The 22,734-nt window shown below is 36.1% G+C and overlaps 3 protein-coding genes across 6 annotated transcripts in view; 2 read left to right on the top strand and 1 right to left on the bottom strand.

Moving 5' to 3' along the window:
• Nucleotides 1-1,907, bottom strand: part of LOC106946044 (fibronectin type III domain-containing protein 7-like) — a 22,459-nt gene extending 20,552 nt beyond the window's left edge. For all 4 annotated transcript variants that reach the window (XM_015030122.1, XM_015030123.1, XM_015030124.1 and 1 more), the window contains exons 1-3: nt 1,765-1,907; nt 838-853; nt 486-746 (exon numbers count right to left, since the gene is read on the bottom strand). In XM_015030122.1, coding sequence (XP_014885608.1) covers nt 486-746; nt 838-853; nt 1,765-1,818 — 331 coding nt within the window. In that variant the 5' untranslated portion in view covers nt 1,819-1,907. The remainder of the gene's footprint in view (nt 1-485; nt 747-837; nt 854-1,764) is intronic.
• An 871-nt stretch (nt 1,908-2,778) lies between these two features.
• stxbp3 (syntaxin binding protein 3) lies at nt 2,779-17,762 on the top strand. Its single transcript, XM_015030121.1, has 19 exons — nt 2,779-2,890; nt 3,897-3,946; nt 4,062-4,143; nt 4,801-4,877; nt 4,956-5,028; nt 5,108-5,208; nt 7,372-7,517; nt 8,659-8,752; nt 9,470-9,594; nt 9,694-9,792; nt 9,872-9,929; nt 10,273-10,338; nt 10,447-10,527; nt 12,325-12,460; nt 12,597-12,703; nt 13,797-13,895; nt 14,711-14,796; nt 15,832-15,980; nt 17,078-17,762. Exons 1-19 carry the CDS (start codon nt 2,845-2,847, stop codon nt 17,179-17,181), a joined length of 1,779 nt encoding a protein of 592 aa, XP_014885607.1. The 5' UTR covers nt 2,779-2,844; the 3' UTR covers nt 17,182-17,762.
• An 836-nt stretch (nt 17,763-18,598) lies between these two features.
• Nucleotides 18,599-22,734, top strand: part of ankmy1 (ankyrin repeat and MYND domain containing 1) — a 15,419-nt gene continuing 11,283 nt past the window's right edge. Inside the window, exons 1-7 of the mRNA XM_015030120.1 lie at nt 18,599-18,960; nt 19,030-19,176; nt 19,286-19,480; nt 19,590-19,828; nt 20,220-20,436; nt 21,395-21,556; nt 21,759-21,931. Of these exons, the coding sequence (XP_014885606.1) occupies nt 18,763-18,960; nt 19,030-19,176; nt 19,286-19,480; nt 19,590-19,828; nt 20,220-20,436; nt 21,395-21,556; nt 21,759-21,931 (1,331 nt within the window). The 5' untranslated portion in view covers nt 18,599-18,762. The remainder of the gene's footprint in view (nt 18,961-19,029; nt 19,177-19,285; nt 19,481-19,589; nt 19,829-20,219; nt 20,437-21,394; nt 21,557-21,758; nt 21,932-22,734) is intronic.

Genomic DNA, 22,734 nt, shown 5'->3' with positions numbered 1-22,734 from the left:
GATTTAAATATTGTAATTTTTAAACCGAGCAGTAATTTAGTTACCATCTGCAGCTTTGCATGCATTCCTTCTCTAACACACCTGGACCATTGACTCATTATAAGCCTCTACAGAGCTGAATGAGGGAAGTCAACCTTTTGTCTGGGGTGTTTTAGCAGGGATGCTCTCCTGATTTGTACCGTCAATGTGGCCCGTTGAGGGGGGCCAATATGCTGAAGTGGCCCTCGGTGAAATTGAGTTTGACACCCCTGTCTTAGATAATGAGAAATTAGTCTGGTCACTTCCTTAGACTTTTTACCAAATACTTTATTGTTTTTACTTAAGTAAAAATATGTTACCGTAGCTACTCTGACTTTAGTTCAATTTTTGGGTATGAAGATTATGAACCTTGTTGTAAGTTTCAGATATATTCCCTGAGTCACATTCACACTTTTTAAACAATTATTTTTTCACACTTTGCTGAAAATTGACTACATTTTGCTCACCTGTTGATGTTTTGGTTGATGCTGAGCTCAGTACAGTCTGGTTTGCACTCAATGCTTCAACAGTAAAGGTGTAGGCTACACCTTGGGACAGGGAACTGATGGAGCCCATCACCGTATTTGGACCAAACATGACGAAAGCGATGGGATCGTTGGGTGAGCTTGACAGGGCAGCAGATACTTTGTATGCAGCGGCTCCGGAATAACTGCTCCATCTGAGAATCACGGTCTTGGATGTGGTGGAGAACACAGACACCTGGATGCCTGATGAGAAAAATAACACATTATTGTGTGTTTGAATGCTGTGATAAAAAAAAAAAATGCATTATTATCCTGATAGGACAACAAACAGTACCTGATTGTGCTGCTGCCTGCAAATTTATAGGAGAAAAAGAAATGCCATTAATACTTTTTGCCTAAGTTAAAAAGAAGGGTACCACTTAATAATAAGGCTCCCCTCATAGATGGATAATATTTAGTTTATAGATATGTTATTAATTCATCTATAAATACCAGCAGTGGGTAGAGTACCCAAAAATTCAAGTAAGAAAAAAACTCAAGAGTTGCTCTACTTCAAATATTTTTTTATAATTTTGGTATTTTACAGACGAAAATTATAATAATTCATATAAGTAACAAAAAAATAACAAAATCAGGCAAAAGAAAATTTTTCCAAATCAATATAAAGTTGTGAAACTTTAACAAAAACTGCAGGTGTGTGTCTATGTCTGGTGAATCTTTGGTTAAAACATTTGTTTTTCATTCAGTCAGTAAAGAATACAGACATTTTACCCAAGTAAAGTAGCCTTACGTCATTAAAAATTATTTAAGCAAAAATACAAAGTACAGTGTAGTAAAAATACTCATAAAAGTTTTTTTTTTCAAAAAAGTTACTCAAGTAAATGTAATTGAGCAAATCTATCTAGCTATTACACAACTCTGCTAAACAGTTAATTAATAATTACTAACTGTTTATTATGCATTAATTCAAGGTGACAAGGCTACAAAATTAAGTCCACAAATGCTTATTCTGTTTATAAGGTGTAATGTAACAACTCTGGATAAAATAAATAGGTGAGCAGACTTGGTTCTCTATTTGATTAGAAACTTATATTTTGTCTCCTTCTCACCCTTAAGTAATGTATAATAAACAATTACTAATGATTTAGAAATAGTTTAGAGATAAATAAATAACATTTATTAGCCATCTATAAGTAAAGTCTTATTGTAAAGTGGTAACAAGAGGAGTCTGTCGCTAATTAGTAAAATTGCTTCACATTACCTGTGAATATATGTTGAGAAAGACCAAAAACACCAGCCACTTCATACCGCCCATTCTTGATTTGTTTCTTGAAGCTCTTCCTTTTCACCTTATGCCTCTTTTTGATTCATCCACATTCCTCCCTGATATCTTCAACTGATCCTTAAAATATAAAGTGTTTGTTCTTATTAATACGTCTGGATTCAGCTCCTCCCTCTTTGAGGCAAAGGTCCAATCATAACAAAGTACAGTGGCCCGCCAGGCGGAGCTCTGCTGGGGTTGCTAGGTGATGGTCTGCGCTGGGGTTGCTAAGTAACGGCGGGTGCCGTGCAGTTACGCTGGGTTTAAAGGACAGTCATCAGTTGTGACTTTTATGTACGTTGCAAAAAAGAAAGTAACTTTTCAGCGAAATGTCTGAGCTTTTTCCACATTATAAGTGAAATTTATTCACTTACAATGTTTAAAGAAGATAGATTTCATTGCAGCTTAAAGTGCCATTATTATATATTTACTATAAAACAAATAATAAAAAAGAAACACTGCATGGTGAAACAGTTATTTGCTTTGCTACTTGCAAATTGCTTTGCAAATAATTTACGCGTGCTTTTTGCGGAAAACATTTATTTTCTACAATTGCTTACAATTATTTCCTTATGCTTACGATTATGCATAAGGAATTATTGGAATATATTGGGCTTATTATTATATTATGTAAATGAATTTACAAATGTATAATATAAATAATTATTGTTATTAATATTCTTTTGTTTTTATTCCTTAAATCCATTCATTTTAGAATATTCAATTTATTCTTTAAAATTTGATATTTTAGAAAATACCTTTATTAGTATTAGTAATAGTTTCTTATCCGTATTTTCACAAAATAAAAATTTTCTCATTACGTAAGTAGATGTTTATTTATTTACTTTCTTATTTACCTATCTGTCAGCAGCACAAAAAATATGAAAGGGCGTCTTCAGGTTCAATTTAAAAAAACTACAATCACCCTGTCGCGCCCTTTGTGACGCAATCTAGCGTGCGTCAAACAGACCGGAAGAAGAGGCGCAATAGTGGAAAAAAAAAAAAAAAGAGGAAAACAAGATGGCAGCAGTCTCGGATCACGGGCTTAAGCGAATAGTTTGGAAAAGTAAGTTTCCCTACTGTTTTTATGCATTTATACTTTACGTAAACTTGACTCGATAATTGTGCTGGTTAATTATCCGACTTTTGTCTAAGAGTAGCGACCGTAAAGTCATTTTGTGTATAGCTTGGAGCCCCACCTTATTCCCTAAGAAAAACCACGACTGACTGAGACAAACTGCTGTCACCTTCACAAGTTTGCTCCGATTAAAGATTAGCACGTTGCGATAACAAAGCTAGATGGCTGAGATTAGCGAGTTTCTTTATTTATAAAACTTTTGTAAGCATTTGGAAAAGCAATGTTTGTTGGATATATGTCTGACAGCGTTGAAACAATCATTTCCTTTTCTCCTCCTAACTTCCCGTAAAGTTGAATGAATATCCAACCAATATTGGTTAATAATGGAGCTTGATGGAGAACGGGCAGTTTGTTGTTGTATTCATTCAGTCAATCAATCAAATTTTATTTGTATAACACATTTCAGCAACAAGGCATTAAAAGTGCTTTACATAAAAAACACAAAGTCTGTTGATCTGTTTACATAGTACCTTTACTTTGAAGAGCATAATCTAATGTTAAAATGCTAATTCAGTCTTAAATTATATGCTTCAATCTCTTTTTAGTGATGGAGTAAAAGTTTTTGATTGAGCAACGTGAATGCAAATTAAATAATTCAGAATCACACAAAGGTAAACAAAATATATACAAATATAATAGGACACCATATATAAGAGGGCGAATGAACAGTAACAAAAATAATTAATACAAATAGTAATTAATACTCAGATTAAAAAGAAATAAGAAACTGAGTAGGATGAGGTTTTTAACATTAAAAATTACATATTTTAGATTAGGTAAATGCCACATTATTTGTTTAGATCATAATTATTGATTGTACATACTGTTGACTAAATATTGCCAGAATTTACCAACTGGAGTTTTGTACTCAGCATGTTGGCTTTTGAGTTGACTTTTGATTTTGTGTGACAACTGATATTCTGTGTCTCTCCAGGAATAAAAGACACAATAATTGCAGACTGCAAAAAATCTGAAGTATGGAAGGTAGGAACAGAAATTTTCCATCTGTTATGACTCAAAACAAACTTTTAGGCTTGACTGTGCAACAGTAATTTAGGCCAGAATTGGTGTTTACTGGTTGTTTTGAATTTCTGTTCAGATTCTGATTTTAGACCCATTCACCACCAAGCTTCTGTCATCATGCTGCAAAATGTCAGACCTGATGGAGGAGAGAATAACAAGTAGGTCACAATGTTTGCAGTCAGACTTTGTTGTCCAGGAGATAATTAATCAGGATTATGAATTGTAGTGAGAGGCAAGTTGACCAGATCCATAATTTGTAGATTCGGAGGATGTGCAAAGAAAGGCTCCAGAAAAGCAGCACAAAAACAGAGCAAGCAGGGCAAAAGCTGATCTAAAAACAGTTTTAGATCTAACTGTTTTTAGATCTAAAACTGTTGTAAATTAAGGTTAGTGACGGAGCAGAGAAAAAAACTCCCACCTTCACCAAGAGCTGGAGAGAAAACCTGTTAAAATATTAATAAATAGCTTTGTCTGCACTCAATAAGTTTTTTAAATGAAATATAACAGAATTTCTTTTCACATTGATCAGTCCCTCCAAGAATAACAAAAAATAATTTGATTTTTATTGCAGAATTGCAAAAAACTGGAGGAACTGATTGATGTAATTTGCCAGCATGCTGATAAAAACTGCTTTGATTTGATTGATAAAATAATATTTTACCATATAACTGTTATGTTGAAGGTTTCTGCTCCTCTGGAGTCTAGAGGGCCACATAAGAAGCTGTGGCGGTGCAGATTTGGCCCCCGCGCCCTGGGTTTGAAACACATGATGTTGTTTGGTGCATTTTTCTGACGTTAATGTCCTCTCTGTTTAGTTGTGGAGGATCTGTTCAAAAGCAGGGAGCCTGTTCTTGAAATGAAGGCCATCTACTTCATGACACCAACCTCCAAGGTTTACCGTAATAACGCTAATATAACGGCATAAACTTTTATTATTAAAGAATTTTGACTAAAACTTTCTTGTTTTCAGTGTGTGGATGCCTTTATAGCTGACTTCAAGTCCAAACCTAAATACAAATCAGCTTATGTTTATTTTACAGACTGTAAGTAACCTGTAGATTATATAAAAAGATGTTTCTGGATGTCAGGATGGAAGCTGACGGTTTTGTTTGGTTTCCACAGACTGTCCAGATGACCTCTTCAACAAGATGAAGAGTTCCTGTGCAAAGCACATACGGGTCTGCAAGGAAATAAACATTTCCTTCTTACCACAAGAAGCACAGGTAAATGGTTTCAGTTTACTTTCATAATAATTTTAATAATTGGTTCCTCTTTTTATTCTTAGGGGTTTCTTTTTCTCAGGTTGCAAAGTTTTTAGATAATGCAGAGAAGGACACATTTTAATCCTCTGAGGGAAACTTTTATGGGTGTTGGTTGCTTAAAGTTATGATGTAGTAACCTTGTGTGCTTCCTGCTTTTTAATAATGAAAGGAATGTCTCTGCATTTAGGTTTCCTGTCTGCTTTCTGTTACCATTTCTGTGTTTTAATCTGATTTTAGAACTTAAAACGAACCAGAATGCTGTCAAAGTTTCTAATCATTTAAATCAGTGGTCCCCAACCTTTTTATTGTCGCGGACCGGTCAAGACTTGGAAATTTTTGCTGCGGCCCAGAGGCGGTAAACCGTCAGATAAGGCTTCTACATGTTGGTGTTCCCGATAAATCTTGAATATGCCCAATTTGGCCCTTTTATCGCAGCCTGTGGGGTTTTCCCTGACTGGGAACAAGAACACAACCTGCTGAATGTGACAGGCAGCCAATCAGAAAGCGCGGTGACGTAAGAACAGAGGGGAATCCCAAACAGCTGACACATCTGACATATTGTTCTTATTTTTTATTTTATTATATTTTTTTCTTTAATTATGTAAAGCACCTTGAAATGCCCTGCTGCTGAAATGTGCTATACAAATAAAATTTGATTGATTGATTGATATCGCGCAACTGAGAGTCTGGTGGATATCGGATATAATATGTGGAAATGTTTATTATTGTATGTAAAGGTCATTATTATATACGTTTATGTTTATTCAGTTAAAATGTTAACTATAAAAAAACATAGTCACCTCCAAATCATAGTGCAGCAAATAGAGCGGCCAAAGACATCTGATCCGTTTCTTACTCATTTTTCTGTTTGTGGCTCAGCGTTGGCGCGCAAGTAACTGAGAGAATCCGGTTAAAGGATTTTCATAATAAAAGATCCTCCAGACTTTTATAATACATAAAACGGAAATATTTAATTATTTCTTGCGTGGCCCAGTACCAATTGGTCCACGGACCGGTCCACGGACCGGGGGTTGGGGACCACTGATTTAAATGACTTGCAGCAAATACAAAACTTAAACTTCTTAGCTTAGTTGTTACCCTAGTTGGGAACAGGTCACTGACTGTTCATATAGCTGCATTAGTGAGAAGTTGAGTGGAAGAAAAAAGTGTGATTTAAAAATAAAATCAAACAAAACCTATTAAACATTCAAGGATTATAGACTACAACTGTTGCATTTGGTAATGCATATTACCAATTAATGAGTCGACTGCTCTTATCAGTCGATTAAATGATAAGCCGCCATTTTCTTGAAAACATGAGTTTTCTGTTGTCACGAGCGTCTCTCCATAACACAAAGGGATGCATTTTTCATTACATTCTGAATTGATAAGAAACATATAATTATTTTTATTGGCTACATTAAGTACTGACTGAATAAACAGAAAATGGTGGTTTTCTTGATTTACTGAAATAAGACAAATAAAAAACTGGTTGTCATTAGATGTAATTAGACCTGCCATGATAACTAGTTTTACTGAACAATAAATTGTTCCAGAATTTATATCAATAAACGACAGCATTATAATTTTCAGACAATTCTCAATTAATATAATAATGATATTGGGATATTTATGCAAGTATAACCTCACAAAAATAAATAAAAACTTAAATTCCTAAAGAACATTTAACACTGGAAAACATTCTAAAGACCCAAAAATAAATAAAACAACAATTATTAAAAAAGAACATGAATCTCTTTAGCCAAAATTGCTGTAAAAAATATTAATAATTCAACTTCGACAAGGATAACAGGCAAAAGGGGCAGGTAGTGCAAACTAACTACTTCAAAACGGAAAAGCTTTCCAATGATAGCATCTCTTTTATGACTGCTGTCTAAATAAACATTTCTGGACTCAACTTAATTTATCATGTGATTCATTGCTTTATTGCTTATAGTTACAAGCTTAGCATAATTATCAAAATTATCGCACAAAAATGACTGAATCTGTGTAATGAATCTAAAATAATGAGCTTCCCTTTTTAACATTTGAATATCTGAAAAAAATAAACATCTCTTCATTTATATTCCACCTGATCCTAATTTGCTCCTGCGTGGTTTCCAGGTGTTCACATGTGACGATCCGGGGGCTTTCCGGAGAATCTACAGTCCTCACAGTCAGGACAAAAGCAAGACATTGGAGACTATGGCAGACCAGCTCGTGACCCTGTGTGCCACCCTGAATGAATACCCAGGGGTCAGATACAAGAAGTAAGCAGAGAAGAGTCGCTTTCTCTGCTTAGGTTACAGCACATCTCAGCCCCCAAGCACAACTTCATCTTTTGTTCCAAACTGTTGCCGGTTCTAATAGACATCACTTGTTTTGTTATGAATTCTTCCCGTTAAAGGAATGTTTTCTGAGTTGCTGGAAAGTTTTAATCATTTCCAGGTCGGTAAGAAACATGAAAAGTATTTCAGTACTTTATGTTGTGGCCACTTATTTTGAATTTTTGTAAATGTTAAGTTCCATCCATTTAGTTTTTCTATGGGTAGTTGGGATATACTTCACTTTCTGTGGAGCCAAAATCTGTAATAATTTTTTATATTTGGTATTGTTTAGATCACTTTGATAAGATCCCACTAATTTAAGTGATTAAGGACACACCAGGGGGTGGATGCCTTTAGTTTGGCTAATGTTTGGTGTGATGGTGGTTTTGACCACCTTTTGAACATCACATTAAGTTAACTTTCATCTCCATCTAAGTTGTAAGAGATTTTAGTTATTATTTTGTGTATATTTTTGCAAGAAATAAAGCATATATATTTTTTAAAATGATAAAGTTGGAAGTGCGATAAAAAACCAAACCACATGTTGCCGCCCCTGACCGTTCTTGAAAAAATTTTGGTTTTGAAACTTAGAACGCTGCGACACTTTATATATTCCACATTTTATAAGGATAAGAAAAGGATTTTCAAAGCAAAAAATAAAATAAAATTCCTAAAAATGTGTTGATTTGCACTGTCCTGCTGGAGTTGCCGTTACCTAGCAACGCCAGCTAAGCCCAGCCCTGTTACCTAGCAACCTAAGCGGAACTCCGGCTTCCTTAGCTGGTTTTACCGCTTTATGCGCTGCACAATGACTGCTGGACAAGAGAAGTGTTTTGTTGTTATTTCAAATGTCTTGTTTACTTGTCAGTGCTATTCTTGAAAAGAAATTACCATTTTTAGCAGTTGACCATCTTTTGTGACAGTCTTAGAAATAAGTGAGAAACAACTTATTTCTAAACGTCTTTTGAAAAAGGTCTCAGTAAAGTCTTTTTATATCAAGTAGCTGCCAGGCTAACTAATAACTTTTTATCTTGTTTACGTCTCGTATGCGACTCCTGCGTATAACAATATGTCTTGTATCTAGAGACAACAACATGCAGAACGCCAAGACTCTAGCAGAGCTGGTGGACAACAAGCTGGCCAGGCACTACGAGTTGGACGACAGTGGGAAGAAAAAGGTGAGACGTCTGCTGAACAAAGAATAACAGAAACTAAACCAGGTCTTGGCCTCGGGAGTAAATCTCAGTCTTGTTTTTCACGCCCATCTGTAACATTTATTCCTTTGCCTAAAGCTGTGTTTTCCCAGAAATTTGGGGTTTAAAACCTGCATTGTTACCAACCATTAAACTGTTTTTACAAGTAAATCAGGTGCTTTAAAGGCGTACTATTATGCAAAAATTCACATTTTGCACATTTTGTACTTCCATTTGGGCTTCTATAAACGGCCTAAATGCTTAAGAACAACAACAACAAAAAAACATTCAGCTGTGTTTTGACAAAAAGTCAAAGTTTCAAAAACCTCCTGATTATTAACTCGCATCATATGGGCACTGCGGTGTTGCCTAGCAACCCCAGATGAGCCCTGCCCTGTTACCTAGCAACCCATGTGGAACCTATGTATGCGCTGGAAAATGGCTGCTGGATCCACTTGCTGCATTCTTGTTGGTTGTGGAGGAGGCTCTACTAAGGCTTTTCAAAGATGTACGGTTGTGTAATCGCATATCTGTTTGTAGCCATTTTCACGCGCGAGTGTAAGCATTGAGGCAGAACTGAGCAGATTGAAATCTGTCAAAGGCTGATTTTGTGTAAAATAACGTTTTGAATAGAGATTTCCTAACCTGTTCAACGATGCTTAACGGGTCATCTTTAATGAACGACTTTCCCTCTGCCGGCAGGAGAAGACGCAGGCCCAGCTGCTGATAGTAGAAAGAGGTTTTGACCCCGTAAGCCCCATCCTCCATGAGCTCACCTACCAGGCCATGGCCTATGACCTCATTGATATCCAGAACGACACCTACAGGTAAACCTGCACCTCACTCCAGCTCCCTAGCCACATCATTTCCTGACTCTCAGCTTGTTGCAGACAGCTAAATGCAGTTATGTGGATGAACTTATGCAGGTACAAGTCCAAAGACGGCTCGGAGAAGCACGCCCTGCTGAACGAGGACGACATGCTGTGGGTGAAGCTACGGCACCATCACATCGCCGAGGTTTCAGAGTAAGTTTCCCCAACATTCAGCTTATCATGATCTGGTTCTCCTTATTTATTTCTTCTCTGTGTTTTTGCCTTGTTATAGACAGATCCCTAAGATGGTGAAGGAAATATCCGCCAGCAAGAAACAGCCTGATGGGAAGGTAAAGAGCTGGAGCACCTACCACGAGCCATTTCTGCTCCTAGCGCTAGACTAGCACGTTTGTTTTGGTTGTATTTACCCAGAATGCCCTGCATCGTAGTCCGCTTTTGGAGTGGTCTCCGGTCTGCTTGGCGTTCATATATGCATTCAAACCGCTTAAGAGATCACTGCAGTTTTGGTTTGCATCAGTTTGATTCCCGACTCCCCGAACGAACCAAACTTTCTAAGCTAGAGTTATTTAATCAAACTAAGGTTTGGTTAATTAATAAAACCAAAATTTGATTAAAGCAGACTAAACAGGGCTGGTGTCATTTTCTAATTGAAACTTTATGTAATCCTTTCAGATCACAATAAGCAACTTGGCACAAATGATGAAGAAGATGCCCTCATTCCGTAAGCAGCTCACTGAGGTATGAGAACTTTATTTCATTCATGATGTGGCTGTAAATACAAAGGACAAATAATGATAAATGAATCTCAGAATAATAAATAAAAACTGTTGTTTTGATCCCAACTAGAAAACGATTCACCTGCAGTTGGCTGAGGACTGCATGAAGCATTTCTCAAACAATGTGGAGAAACTCTGCAAAGCTGAGCAGGTCTGTCTGGACTTACTGTGGTTGATTTTGAAATTATGCTGAAGTTTTATCTAGAAATTGGAAGACATATACTTGCAGAAGTACGACTGGTATCATTAACCTGAATATGGAGACTTCATTTAATCAAATTTACTGGTATTTATTGATGCTGTCATGGAAAAAAGTAGAGAAAATTAAAATAGTCAATATAGAGAGAATTATTTTGGAATTTATTGTGACAACAATCAATCAATCTTATGAAGAATCTTTCATGATAAATGATTTACGATACGATAAAGGCTCAACCCTACTTTTTGATCATTTGGTTTTGCAGGTTTTCTTGGGTATTTTAGTGTGAATTAAGTTTATACAAATATTTTTTCCACTTCATTAATTCATTTATTTTCTAGAAGATGTTTTTTTTCTTTTAGCAATTGTGAATATTGGGGGGGATAGCCTATTAGTGAAAATCCATAAGATTGGATGGAAATTAAATATGGGAAGTGGAAAGTGTCAAAAACTATACTAAAGTTTTTTTTTTTCTAATTTAAATTTTTTTTATGATTGTATTTTTATTATCCTGTGGTTTGCATAGAATTGAAAGACAAAATCTTCTCTTCCTTTTCTTTTCTTGGTGGCACGTTTCCACAGACATGTTTGACTTGGTTTTTTGTTTCTGTTCCTGAATTTCGCCTGTGGTTTTTGTGAAATTACGTTTCAAAATATTCTCTTACATTATACTTGTGTGGGAAATTACCCGGCCATTTAGTCTTTCCTCATTTTTCTCTAGAACACTTGGTTGTAGAGCAGGGTTTGTCAAACTCATTTTTATTTTGAAAAATACCAAGATCATGAATGTTCTTAAAGGGCCGGAATGTGATGATAAAACCCATTAACAAAATTAAAATAATAATAATTACCCATGTCTGCAATTGATTATTAAAATTAAATACTGAACATCTTTTCACACTGTTCAGCCCCTACAGAATTCTGTAATTGTTTTATGAATTTTTGTAATCAGAATCACTCGTTTTCTGGTGCCAATTTTAATTATTGGCACCAAGAAATGTTGGAGGAAATGTGACTTTTTGTTACTCGCTGCATCAATCACATACTTTAACTGTGGCAGCTGTGGAGTAGAAGTAAGAAATACTGCCACCTGCAGGTTGGAGTTAGTATCACTTTAACACAATGTTTTTGAACATTTTTGCACAAAACTTGCAATAAAGTCACAATGTTCATTGGCACAGGAAAATACAGTCAAATTCAAAACTACTTTATTGATCCAAGTGGAAAATTAAATAAATTAGGGATGCATCAATATACAAATTTGTACCTTTAGCTGATGTGAATATTGCTGTTATTGCCAGGAACTGATATTTACCAATACTTTATATATTTCTCTACCGTTTTGGCATTTTTGGATCAAACAAGTACCAGAAGCAGACGGCATTAAATATTGATTGTTCATATCGCCCCGGTTTTATTTATTGTTTTGATACCGTTATGTTAAAAAATGACAAATATCGGATGATACCAGTGTTAGTGCAGATATATTGTGCATCCCTAAAATAAGTAAATCATAGAATCGTGAAAAACTGGAGAGACTGATTGATGTAATTTGGCAGGAAACGGATAAAAACTGCTTTGATTTGATAAAATATTTTAATAAAATAATATTTTATCATGTCCCTGTGGTCTCCAGAGGACCACTTAAGAAGCTACAGTGTGCCGGATTTGGCCCACGCACCTTCAGTTTTATCCTGTTGGATAATATTTGTATTTTTAGGAAGTTAAATGTTTGTGTTTCTTGTGCAGGACCTGGCTGTTGGTTCTGATGCGGATGGGACAAAGGTGAAGGACCCGATGAGGACTCTGCTGCCGGTGCTGCTCAACCCGTTCAGCAAACATGACAAGATCAGAGCCGTGCTGCTCTACATCTTCAGCCTGAGCGGTAAAACATTCATCTCACCCTGCAAAGCCCAGCCTCCATTGACTGCAGTGAATTAAAACAGCCCTGTCTGTTTTCTAAAACTAAGTAAAATGTTGAATCGATGTTTCATTGATTCTGCTTTGTTGTGTGTGAACAGGAACGACAGATGAGAACCTGAACAAATTTATCCAGCACGTTAAAATCGAGGACGAACGAGAGTTTATCCTGAACTGGAAAGAGCTGGGCGTCCCCATCATCACGACGGTATGTGAGGAAGTTTTATCCTTTCACTCTAAGCTGTGATTTAAAAATAGAAAATGATGTTTTTATTCTGCTTGGAGCTCAGAACTTGTAATTTTAAGGTTCATACAGGTGCTTGAAAGTGCTTGAGTTTCAATTAGGAAAGTGCTGGATCCCTGCATAACGTCCTTGAAAGTGCTTCTTATTCAAACAGCAGTTTTTGTAACATTTGATTAAAAGCCTGAATTTGGAAAATGTTTTTTAAAGTTAAAACCAGATATTTTCTTGCAACTAATAAAAAGTCTAAATTTTCTCGCTGTTTGAAGTTAAATGGGAAAACTTTTATGGTTTATAAAATTATTAAAATTCTTTATATTTCCTAAAAGCCAGAAAATGAAGCAAGAACATTTTTAGTGTTGCTTTGGTTCTTTCTTGCATGTTTCATGAAATCCTTTAATCTCCATGGCAACCATCCAGCTGTTCAAAACGCCTGGTTAGACCTAGCCCCGCCTTCGAGGTGCAGCTCCTCCCCCACTCATCTCCTTCAGACTAGCCACCAACAATTAGCAAACACTTGCAAAAACCTGAAACTGTTAATCTGCTGAGCTCATTATAGGAGCTGCCACTCAGTGAGACACTGCTAAGATGTTATGAGGTTAACAGAGGAGCAACTCTGCAAAAACAAAAATACTTTGGTCTATTTTCTAATTCAAATATCTTAGTTCTCCTAAAATAACACTAGACTAATTTACAAGTAACTTTTCAGAAAGAAGTAGGAGCTTGTTTTAAGTCAATGATTCCTAAATGCTGATGAAAAAGTACCAATGGATCAAGTACTTTTTCATCAATAGTAAGGAAGTATTGACTTAAAATAAGCTCTGGTATCTTGCTGAAAAGTTATTTGTCTCATTTTCATAACACAAGTTAGCATACTTGATTGTGCTATGTTCCCAGAAGACACATTAATCTGCCCCTTTAAAGTATTTTAATTTTTGAGGAAAAATGTCACCCTACAAAAAGCATTTGTGGGCCGGACAGAACTGTCCCAGGGGCCCCAAATGGCCCCCGGGCCACACTTTAACCACCGTGTTGCTCATCTTAGTTCTGTTGTGTTCAGGCCAATTTCTTCTCCCGCAAACCAAACCGAAGAGATCGATCCCAAGAAGAGACGTACAACCTTTCCAGATGGACTCCAGTCATCAAAGACGTGATGGAGGTCAGAGGTCAAATTTAACACAACAAACTGTCGGCAGCTTCATCTGTTGGTCTCATCACTGCGTATAAAAAAAGAGAAAAATCCACTCTGACACACAGCTTCCAGGCTTTTCCTGCCTTTAATTTATGAAATCTGTCAAGCAAAAAGAAAAAGGGAGAGTAAGAATCATCTCTGAAATTTTTTCACTCTGCAGAAATTAATGGGGAACTGATAGTTCAAGAAATCCCCCAGCAGTAATCTGTCACAAAATTCACCCTTTGACTCTCATGTTTCTGTTGGTAGTTTTCCTGAGGGCCGCTGATCAGATTATCCTGATCAGATCCTGTGTACTTAAATTTACATAATTAAGTTTAAAAATGACTGGTTTTATTTGGTAAGTAGTAGCAGTCGGCATTTATTGCATCATTTATCGTGAAAAATTTCTTTACATAAGAATTTTAGCTAATTATGATAAATTTCCATTGTTAATGTTAAAAAAACTGACAGTATAGAAATGTTATTTTTGTAGTTTTCTCATTTTTAGTTACATGAGGGCATCAATAAATTGATTAAAAAATACCAAAATTTCTCAAAAAAATTCCCCCCTGAAATTAAGACTGAGTCTTCTACCATTAGAGTAAATAAAGAGTAAATCATGAATTAACGTCGGTCTGGAGAGCTTTATTATCTTAGAAAAATAAAATAATTTGAAAACTGCTTCATATATTTACTCAGGTTGTGTTTTTTGATATAAAAATTATTTTGTGTATGCTGCAGAGAAGATTTATGTCCTGATTGCAGAAAATAATGTAAAAAAAAATATATATTATTTTCAGGATGCTGTGGAGAACAAACTGGACTCCAGAGACTGGCCGCACCAATCAGAATGTCCCGCTGCCTGGAACGGCTCCGGCGCCGTCAGGTGGGGCATCAGGAAAAACTGATTGATATTCATCATTCAAATATTTCAACATCAAAACAGCAAGATCAAAAAAATTATGCATAATAAGTAAAATTGTTGAGATATTTAGCAAACTAATGCCACAAAAACCCAGTTTTAAACATCTATAGGCTCAGAGGTGGCAAGTTATCATCCTAACGGTCATTAATTTAAAAAGATTTTCAATGTTTCCAAAGGCAGGAGCAGTCAAAAGTATTTCAATTTTAGTCTCATTTTATTTCACATTTTGAATATGCTGGGCTTTGTGTCTGGCATGTTTGTTTAATGTGGTGATTGGGTTAGTAATGTTTTTCCTATTATTGACATAATCATCTCTTCTTTTCACAGTGAATGGTTTTTTTGACAAATAAATTTGAGTAAGCCAGGTTTTGTCTGTGGATTCTCCTATTTTGTTCCCAACTATGAGCCAAGTTGTTAACGACTGGGGGCTTGTCCGGGATTCAATTCACATTTATTTTTATTCTGATGATTTGCATTTTTACTTTAAAAGTAACTCTAGGGTTTTTTGGACCTCCCACAGTGGCGCTCAGTAACTTCGGCTAGAAATTATAAAGTACCCAACTAATGTTTTTAAATAAGGACATAAAAATAAATTCAGGTTTTAGCAGTTTTCAGTCTTCTCATGGAACAGAACTACATTAAAAGTATAAATAATTATTTAGATATTTTTTCTTGTCATTATATTGAAATCTACTGGTGTGTTTCCACAAATATTAACATTACATTTAAGAAAATGTATTGATTTTTACCAAAGTTTTACCCTTAAAACCTGTATCTTATCCTGACAATAGTAAAAAACAAAACTATGGTTCTTTAAAAATGGCAGCACATTAGCTAGTGTAGGTATTTCTCAAAAATGATCAGTCATGTAACATTTGTGGCTCTAGACAAGCTTTATTTGGCTGGACTGAGGGCCAAATGTCTTTTCTTTTGTTTTTGGAATAGACTTGTTCTCTTGCTTGATCTCCTAAATTTCCTAACATGCATGTTCTTCAGCGCCCGCCAGAGGAACAAACCCAGCACCCAGGACGATCGCCGGACCGGTTCACGCCTCATCATCTTTGTTATTGGGGGCATCACCTACTCTGAGATGCGCTGCGCTTACGAGGTCACCCAGGCGGTGAAGTCCTGTGAGGTCATCGTAGGTTAGTATTCCTCTTGAAAACAACTTTGTTTCTCTGGAGTTTATCTGTTTTTGTCATTCAGTCAACTACAGTTTGTGTAGTTGACTATTGTGCTTCCTTGACCAGGCTAGGATAGGTCAGTGGGCGATACGAACCATGTCCATTACATTTTTAGCACAAAGTCATTCTTAAAATAAGCTGTTTTAGGGCCTCTTGTCACTTTAAAACCAAATAAGCTGCTGCTAGCCACAACCCCAAACTTTGTTTACTTTCGCACTGAAAATGACCTCAAACAGATGTGCAATTATACTACTGTACATCTTTGAAAAGCATTAGTGGAGCCTTCTACACAACCAACAAGAAGGCAGCAAGTGGTTTCTGAATAGTAGGTCATCAAAATACTTGTCTTTTCCAATAGCCATTGTACAGCACAGACAGCAGTAATACCAGCTGACCAAACGTGCTGGAACTCTAATCGGGTTGCTAGGTTACTGGGATGGGCTTGGGTTTGGGTTTGCTACGTAATGGTGTAGCGTCCATTGATTTTGTGACTTAACAATTGAAAGGTTTTGAAACAGTTCATTTTCCAGACACCAAAAAACAGCAGGAAGGATTTTTTTTCAAGCTCTTGATCTGTTTTTAGAACAGGTGAGACCCAAGTGGAACAATAAAAATGTGTAAAATGTTTAATTTGCATAATTGATCCGCTTTAACATACATTAACCATTCTAATGTCTAAAAGCAACTTTAAAAGGTAAAGTTTTTAATTTGACCAGCTGACCAAATGTGCTGGAGCTCCTCTTGCATTGCTGGGCTGGGCTTTGTTGAAGTTGCTAGGCAGTAATTTGTGACTTTACATTCTGAAAGTTTGACACCAACAAACATTAACTTATTGCCAAAAACTAGCTGGGTGTTTATTTTTCAGTGCTTGGCCTGTTTCAAAAGCATTTGAGACCCAAATGAAAAAACAAAAACATGTAAAATATTAATTTTCCATAATAGATCCCCTTTCATGCTTTTTATGACCTGCTTAATTGTTCCTCGTTTATTTTTGACTTAATTCTCCCCCTGCTGGTACCAATGAGAACTCAAAATGAATATTTTTTATCTTTATACAGGTTCTTCTCATATCTTGACCCCCATCGGTTTGCTGGAAGACATTAAAGCCCTGAGCAAAGGTCCAATGGAAACTTTTACTCTAGAGGAAAGAAGCAACGCCTGAGAAATCTCCCATGTTACTTCATCTCATATCACTCAGCCCTGCACTCAACTCAACTTCCTGATTGGAAAACTGAAGGGAATTCACCTGTAGCTTATTTTTGTCTTTTATTTTACTTTATGCACATTTATAGTGACGGTATTGACAAATTATCCTTTAATCTTTCATTTCGCCTGGCAGAATTTCTTCTTTTTTTGGTCAGAATACAGTCTGTTTATAATGTATGTAGCTTTGTTCTATTAAATCAAATGGATTAATTTTAAAATTAACTAACCTCATTTGACTAAAAGCAAGTTTATGTTTAAAAAAAAAATGTCCATAATGCATTATTGTGTTAACCTTTGACCTTAAAGAAAGATGCTGGTAATGTTACAAGTTGACCAGCCCCTGATGGCTGTGGGAAAATAAAAGCACAAAGTTGTTGTATATACTGTATGTATGCACCGAGTGTCTGCTTTGTTGTGTTGCCTTTTCTGATCACTGTTGTTTATAAACACCTAATATATTCTGAGTGTTTTTAAATAAGTACACCTTTCTTGGATTGAACAACTGACTAATAAATGGATGAAATGGTTCAGCTCTGAGCTGTTTTTGCAATGTCTGCTACTTGTTTTTTTTAATTATTAGTATAAAATCAGGGAATGCAAACAAAATTTATCTGCTAGATAATTTTTTATGTCATCAGTTCTTAAAAAAAGATTTAATTGTTTTTATGAGCTTTTTTGTAACAAATATTTACACCCATCTGAATAAAATATTTGACATTACAGCAATTAACTAACCAGTTTTTGCATGTTTTCTGTGGTAGTAGGTAGTAGAGATGATACAAAGTTTAAAACATTATGGACTGTTTATCATTTCTTGGATGTTGGTTTTAGGGTTTTCACTCCCTGTAAGTTATAATCTAAATTTACAAAAAAGCCTGAACTATATCCCTCCATTTTAAGAATCTGTCAAATGAGTTTTACTTATTAAATTCTGTCATTGAAAATCAAAAAATAAAGCCATTGATTAATTAGTTTATTGGGCTCTCCCTGCCTACCATGGCAATATTATTTGAAAGTTTTGATTTAAAGTTACTGTTTATGATTGTGTATATATTTATACCATATTTCACGGCGATGATGGAGAAACAGGAGCAATAAAATAAATATACATTTATTTAATTAGATATATTGTTGCACAAGAAGCAATAAAGCGAATGTAGTATTTTTATGTTATTTTATAATTATCTGCATCGGCTAATGTAAGTTTATTTCTTATGATTTAATGACATTTAAAACTTGTCTATGAAACACATTAAACGTTTATTTATTACATGGTACATTTAAAAAAAATGATTTAACTACTTAAATTTAATTCGTGTACTTTCGACCTTCTACATGCGCATGCGTGAAGAGTTCCTTTCTCCACGCGCTTCACCGTTGTCATGTCAACCAACGCTGAAGGCAAAGTTACTACTCAAATCTGACATCCAACAGTTGACGTTTAACACGAAGATAAACAAAAATGTATCTCTAGCTGCAGTCTAAGATATTGATTATCACATTAAAACAAATCCAAGAAGCAGGAACAGTGGCAGAAATGCCGTCAGGCAGTGAAGGTGTCCCAGACACGGAGGGGGAAGGCAGCAGTAGCGGCGGCAGTAGAGTCGCTGTCTTCGGCGAGGAGAAGCGAGAAGGCTTCGGTGTTCAGGAGTGGCCTGACGGGTCAAAATATGAGGGCGAATTTTTAGACGATTTCAAACATGGAAAAGGGCGCTACAGCTGGAAAAACGGCGAGGTAACATGAAGTTACAGCTTCGCCAACTGCCAGTGTTTCATTTTCTAAGTTTCCTGTTGATTTTTGTAGTTCTATGAGGGGTTTTTCTACAAGGACTTCAAACATGGCGATGGGGAGTACAGCTGGCCCTCTGGTCACAAGTTCATTGGCAAGTTCTACCTAAACAGAAAGGAAGGATATGGATGTTTAATCTACCCAGGTGGAGCCATCTTTCAGGTGAGCCTGCAGTATTTTTTAACTATTTCATTCATTTATTTATTTTTTTTATTTTAAAAAGAAGTGAATTCTGTAGAAAAAAAAGCATGTTCTCCTTCCACATATTCAGGGTTTGTACCACAGTGACCACAGGTTTGGTCCCGGTGTTCTCACTTATCCAGATGGGAACCAGGATGTGGGCCTGTGGATCGGGCAGCGCCTGCTAAAACTCTGCTCCTCTTTAGAAGAAGGCTTTAGTCTGCTCAATTTTCCAGATTATGCTGCATTCATGCAGTCCTCTCATCGTGAGCATTTTTTCATTCAGGTATGTGCTGTCATGTTTTTGCTTCAATATCCCTTTCAGGCTTACATTTAAAACATAATAAACTCTGTTGCCTTCTGTCCTGTCACGTCTGTTTCTAACCCGTCTTCAGTCAGACGTAGACGAAGATCTACTATCAGACGAAAGCTTCATCTATCCACCCGGCATCGAGAGGTACTCCACAGATGGCGACCACTTGCCGCTTCCTCCTGGAAGGAAAAGAGAGTTGGATCGAGTTTTTCACGGTGAAAAGTGGGAGCCAGAAGCCCGTCCATACCAGGGGTACAAAAGGGATCCTCTCTCTGCGTTCCCTGTGCACATCCGCATGAAGGCTAACATACACGAACACAGGTTAGAGACCATTACAGTGAAGTCGGCCCCCCGACCTTCTTCAGATCTAACAAAATTGGTGTCAAATGTTTGTGACACGTTAGTGCAGCAAAATTTTTTGTTTGTGCCTCTATCATTTTAAAGATAATAAAAAGTTTCAGGAGGTCATTAGAGGTCAACCACCCTGCCTTCACTCACATTTACCAAATCAACTCAACTCTGTTTATGCAGCACAAAATTTCCTTTGTGCTGCTTTTGCTTTGAAAATATTGATAATGACCTCTGATGACCTTTAAAGCATAAACGTTTGACACCAACTTTGTTAGCCTTGATGAAGGTGGGAACCGACTTCACAAGTTCGTTGTACTGAGAGGAAGCATCTGTTTCACCTCTACCTACGTGTTTGTTTCAGGCTGCAGGCTGAAACTGTCGACTGGAACGTTGCAGGGGTCCTCTCTCTGAAGGGGGACAGCTTTGGCCCCAAAGGGCCTCTGGAGGTCACCTCAGAGCTGCTGCTTCAGCACAGCTTCAGAGGGGAGCTGCGCGCTGTGTCACAGATCCTCCAAAACGGCGCCGTCTACCCGGACGTAGCCGACGCACGAGGACAAACCGCGCTCATCGCTGCAACCGTAACATCTCCCAGTTTGAGTTTTCCTCCTCTGCAGGGCCGTGTCTAGGTTTTTTTTCCCTCAGGGGCACAAACAGAACAATGGTGGCAAAATGAGATTTCAATTTCATCTAAATGAACTGTGGGCCGAAATTTGGGAAACTAAATATCTTATTAGCCCAAACAAAACTACAACGGAGTATTAGGTCCAAACTAAGGAAAAATTAAAACATAAATTATGAGAATAAAGTGGTAATATTACGAGAATAAATTTGTACAAGAATAAAGTTGTAGTATTACGAGAAGAAAGTTTCAATACTATGAGAATGAAGTTTAATATATTTGAGAATAAAGTTATAATGATATGAGAAAAAAGTCAAAAATATTTTGAGAGTAAAAATTGTAGTAAAAATTGTTTATCTTCGTAATATTTACGAAGATAAAGCGATAGCATTACAAGAATAAACTTGTATGACAGTAAAGTTGAAACAATATGAAAAGAAACTCATAATATTACAAAAATATTCTCATATTTAAGAGAAAAAAGTTTTAAAAATGTGAGAATAAAGGCATAGAATTATGAGAATAAAGTCCAAAATATTACACAAATGAAGCTGAAATAATATGAAAATATAACAATATGATATTAAATATTATATTAAAATAAAAAACATACATTTTGAGAATAAAGTCATAATACTATGACTCTATTCCCATAATTTAATTTTTTTATTTCTTAGCATGGCCCTAAAACTCCACCTTACAAAACACATAAATCTGTTTAACTTGTGAAAACTGTGGTAGATTTGTTTGTTCCAGGCTAATTTTTCCAGTTTCATTTAGTTATCAAAGTCGTTCTACTCTGGATGGGATGTAAAAGAATCGTCTTTTTGCTGTCCAGCATTGAAATTTCCTAATGTGAACGATAGCATCCAGCGGGCCCATCGTCTCATATATGTTTTTGTATCTCCACCTGTCAGGTAAACTGCAATAATGATGTGATCCACCTGCTGCTGGATGGCGGTGCTGATATTGACAAGATGAACAACGAAGGAATGAGCGCCCTGGCTGTGTGCAACGTCCTCTACTATCCCTTTGAGTCTCTGAGGTCGACTCTGATCGAGCCGCCCACTGACACGCCGGTAAGACAACGCATCGCCGTGCTGGGAGAGATGGACTTTTGGGACTATTGTGACAATAATAAAAATGACAATAAGAGCTATTTATTACTTCTTTTTTAGGTGTATGATTGTGACTGTGTGTCACAGCAATTCTAGCCCCACAAACACAAATGCTGCTCTTGAAAAACATTCCCATTTGTGCTTTTCTGTCTTGTGTCGTAAGGTTTCGATGTCTCCGCCTGGTGAGACCAGCTCTCCGATCAACCAGACTGACGACCCATCGAAGTCGCTGGACCTGAACACCGAATCACAGATTACTGGCTTGGATCAGAACCAGGACTTGAATCTGAATCAGGATAATACGGACCAAAGCAGCCCAAGCCAGCTCACCGAGCAGTAAGCCTGCACCTACACGTTCACTCATGCTGATTTACAGATATTTCATCAATAGAAACCTTCTGTTTACTGTTTAAAAGCTGTTTGGAGAATATGCCAGGGCTGCAGCTGTTATTTTAGTGTTCTTCTATTTATTATTCTGATGATTAATAAAAAATAATAATTGGCACATTTTGCTGATTTCTTATTGAACCACTTCTGAATATTTTATTTTAGAAATACATTAAAACTATTAATTTTAAATAAGAAAATAAACATCGTATTACCTGAATTCCTGGATCATTTGTATCTATAGCAATAATTCAATTAATCACACAATAAATTAAAACAAACTCGATAATTTCCATTTGCACAATTTATTGTTTTTCTCTTTTCTCTCTTTTTACCAAAAACTGAATGACTAAAGTCTTTGGTCTGGTGTTTTGGTCTCAGTTGGCCCCTTTCTTTAAAGGACAATTTTGTTTACAGAGACTTTGTGATTCATTTTATTTGTTGTTTTGTTTATTTATTTTAGATATTTAAAATGTCTTCCAGTTCCAGTGTTAAATTTCTCATGGAATTTAAAGTTTATTGATCTTTGAGAATGTGCTCCTGTTTTATTCTGCCATTATTACCATTATATTACTTGAAAATGGTCTCAACTCAACAATATTATAGTTTATTGCAATAACTTCTGGGACAATTTATCATCCAGGATCTGCAGATAAAAAATACTCCTATTATCAACAATGATTAAAAAATAATTTATTGATCCCAAAGGGAAATTAAATGTTGTTGTAACTCATATTAATTATTAATTCAGA

Source organism: Poecilia latipinna, unplaced genomic scaffold, assembly GCF_001443285.1.
Source record: "Poecilia latipinna isolate Pla-1442-1.1 unplaced genomic scaffold, P_latipinna-1.0 Scaffold173, whole genome shotgun sequence".
Classification (NCBI taxonomy): Eukaryota; Metazoa; Chordata; class Actinopteri; order Cyprinodontiformes; family Poeciliidae; genus Poecilia; species Poecilia latipinna.
This window is presented reverse-complemented; position numbering and strand designations above follow the sequence as displayed.

Coding starts and splice junctions, on each gene's coding strand:
- stxbp3 (XM_015030121.1), top strand. CDS start 2,845: ATGGCAGCAGTCTCGGATCACGGGCTTAAGCGAATAGTTTGGAAAA. Junction 3,947..4,061: donor AAAAATCTGAAGTATGGAAG/GTAGGAACAGAA, acceptor ATTTCTGTTCAG/ATTCTGATTTTAGACCCATT. Junction 8,753..9,469: donor ACGACAGTGGGAAGAAAAAG/GTGAGACGTCTG, acceptor CTCTGCCGGCAG/GAGAAGACGCAGGCCCAGCT.